The sequence below is a fragment of the Rhopalosiphum padi genome, chromosome 1, assembly GCF_020882245.1.
Source record: "Rhopalosiphum padi isolate XX-2018 chromosome 1, ASM2088224v1, whole genome shotgun sequence".
Classification (NCBI taxonomy): domain Eukaryota; kingdom Metazoa; phylum Arthropoda; class Insecta; order Hemiptera; family Aphididae; genus Rhopalosiphum; species Rhopalosiphum padi.
In genome coordinates this window covers 16,822,496-16,838,064 of record NC_083597.1, presented here as the reverse complement: position 1 = coordinate 16,838,064, position 15,569 = coordinate 16,822,496, and the positions used below count along the sequence as shown (strand labels likewise).

The window sequence follows — 15,569 nt, the reverse complement described above, 5'->3', positions numbered from 1 at the left end:
ATTAGGCGTTTTTTAGCTATTTGCGTAAAGTAACAATATTTTATACTATTAGTGTTAAATGTAAAAATTGAGATTTTACAACGATGGTCGAGGCGACTATAGTATTTTTGTTTAAATAACTTATAATTGTGTATACTATAATATTACATAATTATTTTACTGGTACCTATTATTAATTATTTTAAATAGTACATAATTATCATTAGTATCTAGTAGTAATTAGAAATCTTTTAAAGTAAAATTATTGAAATATGATAGCTTTAAGTGGGCCACTGAGGTTCTGGGGTCCAATGGATTTTTTAAACTGGGAGTGCAAATAAATAATATGATTGTGATCTTTCCGTTCTCCATTATTCATACACATACACACATAAACCTATTTTTAGGGAAACTTACATTAAATTTCTTTAAAAATTCTGGTTGCCTCGTAATATCAGTGGCCAAAATCAGTGAACTTATTTGAGACTCAAGGTCTTGTCTTATTGGACTTAGTTTCTCAGCTACGTGGCTTTCGAGCAGACAGCCAATCGCCGACCTCCAGTGGTGATTCTCAAGTACCGAAGTGTTCTAAATTGAAGAGCATTAAAAAAAAAAAAAGCCATTTAAGTAGGTTAATAAAATATAATGGTAAATGTGAAATATCGTTTTTCAATTGCACGATAATAAGAATGATATTTAAAATACTTAATTAGTAAATTGTAGTAGGTATAATAGATCACCTCGTATAAAGTGGCCAAGTGATTACTGGTCGCAATAAGAAACGGTTGATTAACACCGGGATGGTCAAGATCGTGAGCAACAGCTGCTATAAGGGATGCCATGATTTCAAGCGGTGTCAAGAAGTTCTTTATCTGTAAAAAAAAAAAATAGGTATAAAAATGCAAAATTCATAAACATAGCCAATGTGCTATTATTTCAAAGCACGTATAATAATTAGTAAAATAATACGATTAAATAATGTACTAGTAGCTATAATACGAATGGTGTGAGGGTAAAAATAAGTAAAACCCCAAAATAACAACTACTCAGGAAAAGAACAATATCCTCATTTCTATATTGGCTATTTTACATGACACATTTTTTTGTTTTGTTTCAAATTTAATAACTAATTCAAGGTACAAAATAATACAATACGATGATTTATTATGCTTAGAATATACAGAAAATATTTGTGTTATACCAGACAACGCAATAATCAAAAAAATGACCAAAATTTAATTATTATATTACGTCACATCAAATGAATTACTTCAGTTTTTAAAACATTATCGGATATCATGAAACAAAACAATATATAATTATAATATTAGACAGAAATATAATTTTTCAATCATATCACGCATATAGCATGTCGATTAATATTTTACGTTATACGAGTAAATTAATTTACCATTTATCCCCCCCCCCCCAATAATATATGAGTTATTACTTAATATGATTTGTCGAAGATACCTAATTAAATGTACTTGTCTTGAATAGGTAAATGTTTATTTAAACGTGCATTATGCGAGTATTTAAGAAATTATTTTTTATTTTATTTTTTTTAACAAATAAAATAAGGTACTGTATGAATGCAGTATAGTCTACGACTGTCAATGTAACGGAACATTAAGCCTGTTGAGTTAAAGTATATGTACAAATATTAACAAACTTTTTAGTTCTAAAAGTACTGAATAAATGGAGAACAATGCATTGTAAGAATTATTTTGATTGACTTTAATAATTTTCCATTAAGTTATTGTAATACGATTGTTGTTGTTATTATTATTAGTGTCTTCGTGAATGCCACACCATTAAGTTTGTATTTTCATACTAATCAACAAAGATATTAAAATTAATTTAACACTAAGTTTCATTTAAATATGTAATGATTATTTTCATAAAAACATTATTTAAATATTTATCAAATAATAATAAGAATAACCGAATAATGATACCTACATTTTTCACTAATAATAGTAATAATTTCTGTTATTATTTTATTGTTATGATTGAATAATTATTTTAATTGGTAGTATTTATTTTATTTCATTATTCGTAAATAGGTAAATTAAAGAATTATATGATATGAAAATATGTATAATATACACATTTACTAATGTTATTCACTTATTTTTTAAATTTATATTTTCTTCACATCGAAATTAAATGCAATTACTTTCATTTTACATACGACTATTTGACTCTAGAATCGATAAATAGTTATATAAAATTAAAAAAAAATATATTTGCAAACAAGTTTAGATTTAAAAATAATAATAATAATAATAAGATAAAAGTTAGGTTCAAGTCAATTCAGTCACGCGTAATTGAATTCAATGAAAATATTAAATATTATTACAGTAAACAGTCATTTATGTGTTATGCATTCATATTTAGGTGTCTACAAACGAATAATAAAATAATCTAAAATTAAACTTGCAAAGGTTAGAAGTAACATAAAAATATTATAATAATAATAACAACGGTTGATTATGCACCACAGAGGTCCGTCAGAAATAATTTCACGACATTGGCACGTCATGAGACTTTTAAATTGACTGCTCCGAATTAGGCCGGGCACGTATTGTGTGGCTTATGCGAGCAGCACTAAACCTGTCAATATAGTTTAGCAATAATAACAATAGTAAAATAACAACACAAACAATAATAATGGGATATTTCGTCGGTTCAACGCGTTCCAAAAATACATAGAAGCTTTTATTTGTATATAATATTATGCCGAAAATAAGGAATTATAATAATACTTATATACAAATAAAACATTATAAATGCGTATATAAGATAGCTACGCTACGAGCTTTTCACAAGAGTTGTAAACCTATCATTTTCACCATTTTTGGAGGAGTCAAATCTAATATATAAATATAAATTTCTAACAGCTACATTTTTATGTAGGTAAACGTACTAGGTACATAATAATTGCATACTGCCTACATTATATTATATTATAAGAGTAACGAGGTCAAATAAAATATGATTATTATACTATATCTGCGGTAGAGATAAAAAAAGAAAAACAATTCTCTACTGATAACTGAATATTCGGACAATTTGGAGTATGTATGCAAACGAAATGAACCCCCGTTGTAACAATGCTGTTGTGATTTCAAACAATGTATTTTTATTATTTAATTATAAATACGGGATAAAACACTGTGGAGTTTTTTTCTAATTCCCATGAGGCCAATGCGATTAAAAATGGTAAAACCGGAAAACTTGGTTTCTCGCCAAACGATTATATTAATAATAATAATGCATATACCTAATATAATACGATTAAATGTTTTTACTATACATTATATTTCAATAATAAATTAAAAAAGATATAAATAGATTAAATAAATTTAAAAATTAATTTAAAGTAATATACTAATATTAAATACTAAAAGTAAGTTAACCTATTATCTAGTCTTTTTTTTCTACAAAAATAAAAACAAATGTTATGTATATTAAATAAATAATAATACTACCTATTAGGTACTTGAGTATAATATATTTTTAAGCGAGAGAATTGTGATTTTAAAATATATTTGAAGTACAATTAATATAATAAAAAAATTAATTAAAAAAATATCGACTTCTAAGACGTTTTTAATATCAGTTAAATTTTATTTAAGTATCATCCCGCAGCTTTGAAATTTTTTGAAATATTTGTAGTAGTTACCACATACTTTGTAACTTTATAAGTAACTTTTAATATATAAACTCCTAACTATTATAATCCATTTAAAATTAATTATAATTCAATATTTGCATTAATACTGTTAACGTATAGTATACATTTTATGAAAATAATTGCAGGTACCGTTTGTAAATTTTTCGGACCACTACTGAGTATCATCTAATGTAGTGTCAAACGGTTCGCGAGTTATCAAGTGTCACGAGCACACGCGGTCATTATGTATTCTGTACACTCAAATACTTCAAAGCCAATACACAAATAAAAAGTAGCATTACGGACGAATGCTACAAAAAAAAAAAAAAAGTTTCAACGATAAATATAACGAATTATCACGCGCAACGTTTCTACAACGATAGTTGAATAAAACTACGAGTATTTTCGAAAATCTTCCTAGTGTTGTTACAAACGACTGTGGAATAATTAATATTAATAAAATTAATATGTATAATGAAAATTAAATGGAAATCATACTTAAAGTAAAAACTTTCAATCTTACGTAACTGTTTATTCTTTTTAGTTATTGGTATATAATTGAAAGGTTGGAATTTGAGAAAAATGATCCCTCGTCGGATGTTCTCATACTTCTTACGCTTAATTTGAATTGGAGGTTGTTGTTATTATTTAAATTAGATAATATATGTACATATATATATATATATAATACCTACTGGAATGGAAATTAATTTTCTTCCAAAATTTAAACACTGCTTATGACAACTATAAACACTAATGATTATATGCACAAACGCATTCGGATGAATACATTCGAAATGCCTGAATTGCGGCTAAAACAAAAGGGGGCAACTACGAATAATCGGTTTCCTTAATGTATAGCCTATAACATAGATAATAGTAGGATACACTCAAATATATAGCTAACAAATTATGAAATCCAAGAACTCATTTAATATTATAATACATTTTATACTATAAATATATACACCAAATACATGTTTCTAACCTTGTCTTCTTGCAGGAAACAATGCATTGCCTGGGTCACGTCGGTAGCGTGGATGGCATTGTGATACGGGTTGGTGCTATGATACCCTTCTTCTATGAGACCTGTGAACAAATATTACAGAAATACTAATTTAGAGATCTTTAAAGATAAATGAGTTTTATTTTTGACGTGATATTAATAATGATAAAAGTATAACTTAATTCAAGTATATAATAATGTTCTAATGAGCTTAGTATTTGTTTATGAGAAAAGAATGAGTGATATAAACCGTCTGTAAATTTTAATAGTTGTAGAGATTACAGACCCACAATCTATGTTTTAATATTAATAATTTTATTTTTCAAGGGCTGATGGATACATACAACTATTATACATATACATAATATGTGTATACAATATGCAGATTGTGGCTAAAAATACACCATTTATATTCCTCCGTAAATATGACAAAAAAAAGTTGTGTAAACCAACTCATTTCAGACACCAACCGGTGTTTTCAAATTAAAACTTTGTTAATTGTTTCCTTAGATAACACGTTTCTGTGTACTTTTATGTATACGTAACAAGAAAAGTTTGAATATAATAGGATCGTTTATAAGTTTAATTCTGTATAAATTACCTATTCGCATTATATACTAAAATGACATTTTAATCATTGTGTTCTTTTTTGTTGATTTTTTGTGTTTTTTTAGCCATTACAGCAAAAATACTTTTCGGTTTCACTAACATCTTAAAAATAAAAAAAATGGTAAATTTAAAAAAATGGATTTAGAACATAATAATAAATTCATAATTATATTAATTCTCATACAAGTTCTAATACATCATTATAATATACCGAGTGTTATTTGATTATAAATTAAAAAAGTAATCATCACCTATCTTCATTGATAGGTATACTTCAATAAGCTAGTTTTATTGACTTTTAATTTCAAACATTTTATTTAGTATTTAAAGTGATGTTTCCATTGAAACTTTCCCGAAACCGGCTTGGGATTAAATACGATAAACTCTGCGGAAACCCAAAATATCTAGGAACGGATTACATTAGCATAATAATAAGACATCGCTGAGTCCACATGGCGTTGTAGATAATAATATACACGTTGGACGATAAACGTGGCGTGTGGCGTGTCATTACGGTGGGAAGACGCGCACAGAATAAAAGATTTTCACGGTTAAAATACTTATAATGTGCAATATAAGAACTTTTGTAAACACGAACAACACTTACTATAATTATATCGATTAAAGCGAGCCACTTATAAATTAAAATAAATAAATAACGTTCAGTTTCAATTTTAGAGTTAATGTTGTTGGATAGGTACATATCGAAATATGTAGTAAAGTTTTGTTGAGTGTCAAAAATAAACGCTTCAATAATAAACTAAGGTTAATTTAAATAACTAAAAATAGCAATAATTTACATAACAATATCGTTCATAAATATTTTATGCCTGACATAAGATTACGATACATTTTGTATGAATGAATTGTAATTGTTATTTAAAAAAAACTCATATGTTTAAATATTTCTACAAAACGTCAATGAAAATCAGTTTCATATGCATAAATAAATAAATGTTGTATTCTTAAAATAATTTAAATTAAGAACCGTATACTAGGTAGTTGTTTTAAAGATAATGAGTTGGTTAAATATATATATATATATATATAAATATACATAAATATTAATATTATGACTGGTTAATTTGTATATTTTTTAGTTCTAAAACCTAGACTTTTATTACTAAAACATAAATGTGTTCAGAAATAATATTTGTGAAAAAATGTGAAAGTACATAGGTCATATAAATAACAATGGATAATTAAAATGCCGTATAAAAATAAGAGAGAGAGAGAAATAATGTGTGGGCATCATATAAATTGTAATATAACGTTACAGATCAAAAGAATAATTAGATAAATAACTAAGTACTAATTTCAAAGAACCATATAAATAAATTGAATTTAAATATAATATAGATACTATTACATATTATATATAAATAAAAATGTGTTATTTAAAATTGTAGGGATCAGTTGCTGGCTAAATACAATTTATTTCAAAATGTAAACAAAAGTCTGTGCTTCCAAATCGACACGTATGGTTTGTCAAAAGTGACTTGGTCTCCTAAGTGTACCAGATAAAAATCAGATACGTTACATTGGACGACGAATATTTAAACTATTTTAGAATATTTTTATACAACTCGTCAACTTTCACTACTAAATAATATAATGCTGTGATTATTTTCACAACTACATCAATTTTTAATCAGAAAATATGATAGGTATTGATTTTATAATAATATATTAATATCCAAATTGTACAGTAAAACTATAAATGAGTTTTTTTTTAAATTACCAGAATTGAGCAAATACTATAGTTTAGAATAGATACCTGAAATACATTTGTATTTAAAGTGATAACATGTGATCATTTTATCAATTGCTAGATTATTATAAAAGAAAAGATGATATGAATAATATATTTAATGTAGTTACGGTACGTATTTCACAGAATATCTTATATCAATGGTTACTTTTCTAGGGACTCTTTTAATAAATAAATAAATAATAATAATAATAGAAAGGTATATCTACCTAATGAATAATGAATATGAAAATATGATTACAAAAACATAAATATGACATTTCTTAATTGAGAGCTAACTCACGCCAGGAGGTTTTATTTTTTTCATCAACTTTCAGATTTTTTTTCAACCCTAAGAAAGTTCTTTTCAAATAACGTCAGGACGTACGATGCGTGTATTTCATGACATTGACTTTTCAACTGATATAAATTGTACCTATATAAATATACGATCTTGTGTACAATGAACTGGTGTATAATTACTTATATGGCTATTAGCTATACATTATAAGTTAAACACAGTGAGGCCACTTAATAACGACAGTTGTATTTTTGTCTAATTTTATACGTAACGGACAAATGTTAAATAATACAGCCTAATAAAATGCATGTAAACGAATAAGATAAAATATTATAATATGTAAATGTTATTATTATTTTTTCTGAAAATATTATTATTTATTATTACCAAAGTTGATTTGAATACTGCAGTTCTTTAAAAAAACTTATTATACAATAAAATTTACAAGACTTTCTTTTTATTGTTTTTGTCAATTTTAAAGACATTTAAATGCACACTATTCAACATATTTAATAGAAACAATGTGACGAATCAGAATGATGGCGGATGTTGTGAAACAAAATACTGATAACGTCATTTTATTGGTATCGAATTTAACAAAAGCACGTACTTTTATTGTATGAATCATAAAATAAATAAATAAATCGTACTATATGTTATAGTATAAACATGAATAGACGTTGATATTTCACCATTTTTATATAATTATTAAAAAGTAATTTGAAGTTAAATGAAATAAAGTAACTTTTTACTGACCGGAATAAAACAATTTTTTTTCAGTTTATGCATATATATATATATAATATATGTATATATAATACAGAAAACTATCGTCGATATATTAAAATAAATAGTATCACCGTACTAATGCATTAATAAAAAATATTGAGGTGGCAAGCGATAGCACACCGATCTTTCAAACACTTATAGTGATATGATACGTATATTAAATGTGTGTTAACTAAACAATATTTTAATATACATCATTTCATTTTCTATAATATTATGGTCAGATGGATGAGAAAATTTGTATATTATTGCAATTGCTGCATAATTCATAGGTATATACTAAAACACTCACTTCTGCGAGTGAAGGTTAATGCTGTTGAAAATATTTTAATACAATTGGCAACACCAATAACTACACTGCTTGTTTATTTTATTTATGCAAAAAAAAAATACTAGGTTGGTTGCCAATATTCACAGTATGTTGTCGAGTGCGATCAAATAAGTAATTAGTATTTTTACAATATCAAAAACAGCTAATTTCAAGAAGTTTATATTTTGTAATAAACATTGTCAACTTCAATAAATTATATATTGATTGGTAACAATATGTAATGATTTCGTACGAATATATAACATACAAAGCCAGAACTGTAATGTACATAAAAATATCATCTAACCACGTGTAAAAATACATAACTCAGTATCTGAATTCGACAAATCAAGCAATAAAAAACATTTATAGTAGGTACTTTATTGAATACATATAGAGGTGAAAACTACAGGTATGTGATTATCATTTAAGTTCATAAGTCAAAAGTTCATAACCCATCGCCACTATTATTAAGTTTATGAAATAAATATGAATATTTTTCTGATTTAAACCTAATGAAAAAATATAATGAAATCATATGTGCAACTAAATAAACTTAATTAAATTTAACAAAAAGTTTTGAAATCCCATATTTTTACGTGTAATTAAAAATCATGACAGCTTTAAAAACTTTTAATAAGTTTAATTAACTTTATTTTGTTGCACAATGCACATATGATTCCATTATATTATTTTATAACGTAAAACAAACATTTATTATTTTTTATATTATATGCCATTGCGAAAATAATTTCTGTGACAAAAATAAAATATAGTATATTGCAAGCACATGTAAGCTACACATACATTACAATATGTTCGTGATATAGTTAAAACACGAAGCTATATATATGCGAGTATATAATCTCTGCAAATTCTAAAGCTAATGAGACATTTTGAGTACACCACATTTTAAAGTAATATTTATATCGTAATAATTAATTGTATATAATTTTATTTGTCTATACTTACTAAAGAGTTTCCAAACTTGGACCACGTCCAACTTGAAGTGTTCCATTAGACCATACCAATGGAAAAGATGAACACAAAGTACTGGAAGCGATCTTCCTATAAAAATAAATAAAATATATCTTTAATTATGTAAAGAACGAGTTATTGGTGTCTTAGAACATCAAACTAATTTAGTATAAAGGTTGTTTAAATAGGTTTATTATTAAGTTTTAAATTTTCAAAAATAATAAAAATTGACTTCAATATCGTAAAAATTTGTCGTGGTTTGTTAATATAACTTACTGACTTACATTTTTTAATTCGATGTTCAATTCATTTAAATTAGGAAAATAAAATATTGTTATCAATAATTTTATTATAATATTTAGTTTCTGAGTTAGGGTATTTGGTATTGGACTATTTTTATAACACTAAACATTTTATTTACGATTATTTTAATAAAAACTGAAATCAATTGTTATTTTTTTTAACGAACGCGTAAATTATACTTTAAATTTCTACATTTACTTATATTTTAATTTACTTTGCTTCGAGAAAGTGTTGTGCATTATATGTATTTACACAAAAACAAAAATATTAAACGAAATAAAAAAAGAATGATGGCAATACATTTAACATAACAATATAACTAAAAAATGTTATTACTATAGGCAAACACATAGTAATAACATTCTTTTTAGTTTAAACAGTTGTCGCATAAAAAACATCGAAAACGGTAAGTACACAATTTAATTATTGTAGAATGTTCGCGTGAATACAATGTATATGACGGCGTTAAACGTGGGAAAAGCCAACTGGGTTGCTGTTATCCGCGAAGGGATTGTTTTAGAACAATTTCTAAATGTTTACCGTCTAACTTAACGTCGAAAAATCGGCATAATATACTTATAGCGGGTCATGAGATGGTTTTAGATTGAAATATATTTGGATCGTTGAAATTCCACATGACTCAACCAAACATATAAAACTATATTATTAATATAGAAATATTACAAACATATACATATTGTCACGTAAAAAGTATGCAGTACGGTGATACAATTTAATTCTAAGAACTGTGAATTATTCTGTAACTTGCGATGATTTGACTTGCAGTATTCAAGTAATCTTTTGTGGGAGTAGGTATAAGGAAAATTGTTTATGACAGATATTCGATATTACTTTTCACTAGATTTAACAACAAATTCCAATAAAGCAAATGATTTCCTGATATTTTATATTTTTATAGGTTTTTTAATGTTAGACCTAGACAAATATCTTTAATTATTTAAAATTCATAAGAATGTAGATAAAAGTCATGAGATGGGCATCACTGTTTTTTTAACCACCATAAAAATACAATGAAAATATTAAACCTATATTCCATAAGTATTTTACAATCTACGTAAAAATCGTTTTAACGGGAAAATATAAAAATAGTATTTTCTACTTACCCCCTGTAGCTGTGTCTAATGCAAAAGCGTTGAACGGCCATTTCCAGACGTGCTTGAGTACACACTGTGAATAAAATAAAATAACATAAATGTCAGTTAATAATATATAGAAATTACACAACTTGTACATTACATTAAAACAAATGTCATTTATAATTTAAATCCCAACACAAATATGTAGTATGTGCATAGAAATTGTATTTATATTAAGTAATATAGATAAATATTAAAATATCAATAAAGCTTTACAAATATATAAATATAATAATTTGAGTAATGGATTTAAGAATTTAGGACCTTAGATATTTCACTAGTAAACTGTATTAAAAATAAAACAAATTGAAAATACTTAAGAAACGCTAAAATAATAAAGTCGGAAAAATATTATACAATGCATTTTGAATAAATGTGTGAGATTAGTGTAATGCTAGTAGCGTAAATTTAATGTTTTTATACATTTAACCTTAATAGATAGTAATAAATAAAATTCAAAAAAATAAACAGTTTTGAGTAAGGTTTTTTTATAAAAACTATGCAATAATATGAATATTACGAGAAAAAAATAGTTAAATAATTAATTCAGTCATATATTATAATTGCTAAATTATACAATAATAATATACCAATTTATTCAGATAAAAATGATAAAATGTATACGTAAAATTACTTTCTAATAAAGATACTAAATGAGATTTATTATTACAAGCACTATATTATATTATCAAATGTATTTATTATACCTATAAATATTATTTTGATATAATATAATTAAATATAATAAGTATTATAATAACTATCCATTTAAAGTTTAAACTGTTGCTAATTTTTACTCGTAACGTAATAATTTTGTTATCTTATATAATACAAAACACTTCAACTACACTTGATTGCTGAATATTTCAATATTCTCAATCAAATAATAATATAATATTATAAATGTTCGTCTACTTTAATGCTCAGTAATGCTCACAAAGACTTTATAAAATGATTGTTCTTTAAGACGTAGAGAAGACACGGAAAATAAGTGAAAATGGTTAAAAGTTTATGAAGGAATTTGAAATTTCAATCCAGGAATCTCTGAATAGCGTCTATAAATCTTATTTGTCCCACTTTTTTCTATTTTATATCCGTTCAAAAAAAATCTAAAGACTTTGGCACAGAAATTGTATAGACCTTTTTGTTTAATGTTACCGAAGGGTGAACTACTCAAAGAAGTTTATAATATCCCAGCTCATTCAGATGTCTACTTCAATCGCCTCAAAAGTTCAAACAATTTATCATAATTGAAAAACGAAGAAATTGAACGAAAGAAAATTTTTAATGAATCGAAAACCGAAAGAAATAATTTAAGTCTTCATTACGAAGATAATACATAAAAGTCAACACCATCTGGATTTATATATATACATAATATGTTTTACAATTTTTCATTGTTAAAATATGTCTTTCTCTCTATTTTTTAACATTATCACCAAAGGTCGTTTATAAGCAAATGAAAGCATGATATTTATTTTTCAGTTCATTTTCCACAAACGGTTCAAACGATTAAGCGATTCAAATATTTTCAGTCAATATTTTATTATTTTATTTACTTTAATAATATAGGTGCGAATATTAAATTTAAATACTCATTTTTTGGGAAATATTATATAAAACTTACATAATATATGCATGATGGGGAATAAATTAATAAAATGTTATAATATAATATTTCAAATATATAGTGTTAATAATTTCTGATCTACTGCTGTTGATAATTTAAGATTTAAACATGATTCTGCTCTTAAATAATTTTGTGGATGAAACATATGGTAAGATAAAATTAAGTATTAAAAATATTTTATTTTCTAAACAACATGTATTTAATGGAAAATTATATGATTTATTAAAATTGATTCCATTGGAATTCCGAAATAATAAACTGACAATATTTTCATACAGCACGGGTAATTTTGTTATTAATATTTTATACTATTTTAACTTCTGTATAAAAATATTAATAAAATTGACTTAAGTTTGTAAACAAATCTCCTCGTAGATTTATGTTTATGATCAAGGAGTAAATAGAAAAATTAACCAAATAGACGGAAAGTTATTTGAGTGGGCTTTTGGTAAAGAAATTACTTTATTTGAGGTACAAGATTGAAGGATAAAATTGTGTTTGATTATATAAACAAGAACGTTAAAGATCGATATATAATTTTATTTATTGGTATACAGAAATTGTAATTCTACAATATGTGTGGGCGTAAGATTACTTATTTTATGTTGACTACGACTCATCTGAAAGAAATAATAGGGACGTCGCTAGTTCTACAATCTCAAAAGAGGTATTAATTTGATAATGCAGTGTGAAAAAATATTTGAGACTAAGACGGTTTATGCTCGGCAATAAGAGGCGATTATTGGCACATATTGGCGTGAAAGATTGAGTCAAATGTCATTCTAACTTTCCTGTGGTCATTCAGTTTAATGTTTATTGTTGTTCATATCAAAATGTTAGTGCTAAGGAACTTGGCCTATTTCGAAGAGTGCCAGAAACTGGTTGAAATATTTGTATTAGTGAACTTAACGATAATCACCGGTGTGCCATCAAATTTGGTTAGAAATGTGTTCGAAATGTTTGAGGTATTGTTCAATATTGTATTTAGTTTTTGTGGTAGCCGGTAAAGTCGTATAAGACAGAGGCTGAATGGTGTTGGTAATAACGCTCCCGGGTTTTGATGTTATTTACGTTGTTATCGATAGAGCTATTATTGTCCGGTGTATCATCCGAGTTGGTAATCATATAGCGTTATCGTACGTACAATTATTTTTGTCGTTCATATTAAGTAAAGGATAATAATCTTTAATTTATTGTGTATTGTGGATTTGGTGAAATTGTATTGCTATGGTTGTTGAATGTATTTTAAGTTTAACAGTTTTTAACAACTTAAAATTGGATCTGAGTGATGAGTTGAAGCAAGCGCAGATTTAATATTTTTCGTCCTGGGATTTTGCCCAGCAAGGCACCCGTAGTCATTAAAGGGCAACAGTATAATATTTTAGATAACTTATAATTAATTAAATAATGCAACGCGGTAACTTTTAAGCGATTAATTGGCGGTAAGCGACAGTTAACGACGAGGAGTAGGATCGTAACTGCTCTTTTTAGGTTTAAGAAGTAGAAATATAGGAATTATTATAAATATTGCAGACGTATAATTTAATTTATATAATATACTCAATATACTACAATATTTAATTTGATTAATTGTTTTGTTCCCAAACACGTATATATTACCACGTATAATTATACTGATATTTTGCGTTGAAATATCGTATAAAGTATCAAATAACAACGTTGAAACAACACATTAAATGCGTACATTGAACAAATTTTACCTTGGTGGTAAGAAGTGGTGGTGATAGTGGTAGTGGTAGCGTTTGTTTGGTTAATCGATGGGAGACATTCTCGCACACGCGTTTTCCGGCGGATCACAGCCGTTACGGGTTTCGAGTTTTCGGTGCAAAGTTTTCGGGCACCCGCAGTGTACGTTGAGTGGAGGTTTTGAAAATTATTGTAAAAGCCATAAACAGCGGCGGAGTACATATATATATATATATTTATTATATATATATATATATATATATACATATACCTATAGGCTATAGCTCACTTTAGCTACTACATACGTTATATAATTTATACAACCAAACTATATATATTTATTAGACATTCCGGGTATAAGTATTAAGTATACTATATGCATATTGATATATGAAGTGCACGCAGCTGCGGAAAACGAAAATCTAATTTATAACGGCCTCGGTGAAACTGCAGATGATGAAATTTCACTTGTGTAATTGACATACGACCCTCCCTTAACCCACCGATCTTTACGCACACGCGTAAACATACATGTGTACGCATAGTTTTATATATATATATATATATATATAATAACGTATATGTACGCTTTCGTTTTGTGGTGGTGGTGGTGGTTGTTGTGGTGGTGATGGAGTGGGGTGGGACGGCAGTCGACTTACACTGTACCCCGCAATATATGCGATTCTAATATTAATTACACGATTAATCAGAAACGACGAAGATTGCCTAAGAAAACAGTTAATTACAGATATTTTGAGGTATCTAAGAAATGTTTTCGAAGGTATATTAAATAAATTATTATTATTACTGTTATATAATACAATATACCGGCTGATGGCGAAAAGGATAAAGCTACGACGCACGAGGCACAGGGGCGTACACTGTGTGGGTGGAGACGACGGACGAATTGGTGGACGCACATAGAATAATACGTATAATATAACCTCTTCAGTAAGAGGTATCAGTGGCGTGTACAAGACGGGTGAAGGGTTAGCACACGGGAAAATGGCTGAAGAACAACGTCATAATAGAATATATACATACATCTCGTTTCGAGAACATTCATTCGAATTATATAACGATATAACATAATACGTCATATAAATGGTAACTCATGTTGAGTTCGAATAAACAAACCAAATTAGATATTATCGTCGTTTATTGGCGGACAAGTATTCCAATATGTACATTGAAATACTTCAAATACACAATGGGTCGTAGAAAACGTCACGTCATATCCCTCGTACAGTGTAGGACACCACTCGATAGTAAAAAATATTATATTAATATGACGTAATGCACTTTTTTCGAAACGATTGTACATAGTTAATTATTTTATTACCAAGTAAATTAAGGTTTTGTTTTCTGTTT

General features: G+C 26.6%; 1 protein-coding gene across 5 annotated transcripts in view; it reads right to left on the bottom strand.

Moving 5' to 3' along the window:
- Nucleotides 1-15,569, bottom strand: part of LOC132929703 (high affinity cAMP-specific 3',5'-cyclic phosphodiesterase 7A-like) — a 110,640-nt gene that overhangs the window by 10,663 nt on the left and 84,408 nt on the right. For all 5 annotated transcript variants that reach the window (XM_060995255.1, XM_060995239.1, XM_060995231.1 and 2 more), the window contains 5 exons: nt 10,829-10,892; nt 9,396-9,491; nt 4,647-4,747; nt 720-851; nt 397-567 (listed from right to left, as the gene is read on the bottom strand). In XM_060995255.1, the coding sequence (XP_060851238.1) occupies nt 397-567; nt 720-851; nt 4,647-4,747; nt 9,396-9,491; nt 10,829-10,892 (564 nt within the window). The remainder of the gene's footprint in view (nt 1-396; nt 568-719; nt 852-4,646; nt 4,748-9,395; nt 9,492-10,828; nt 10,893-15,569) is intronic.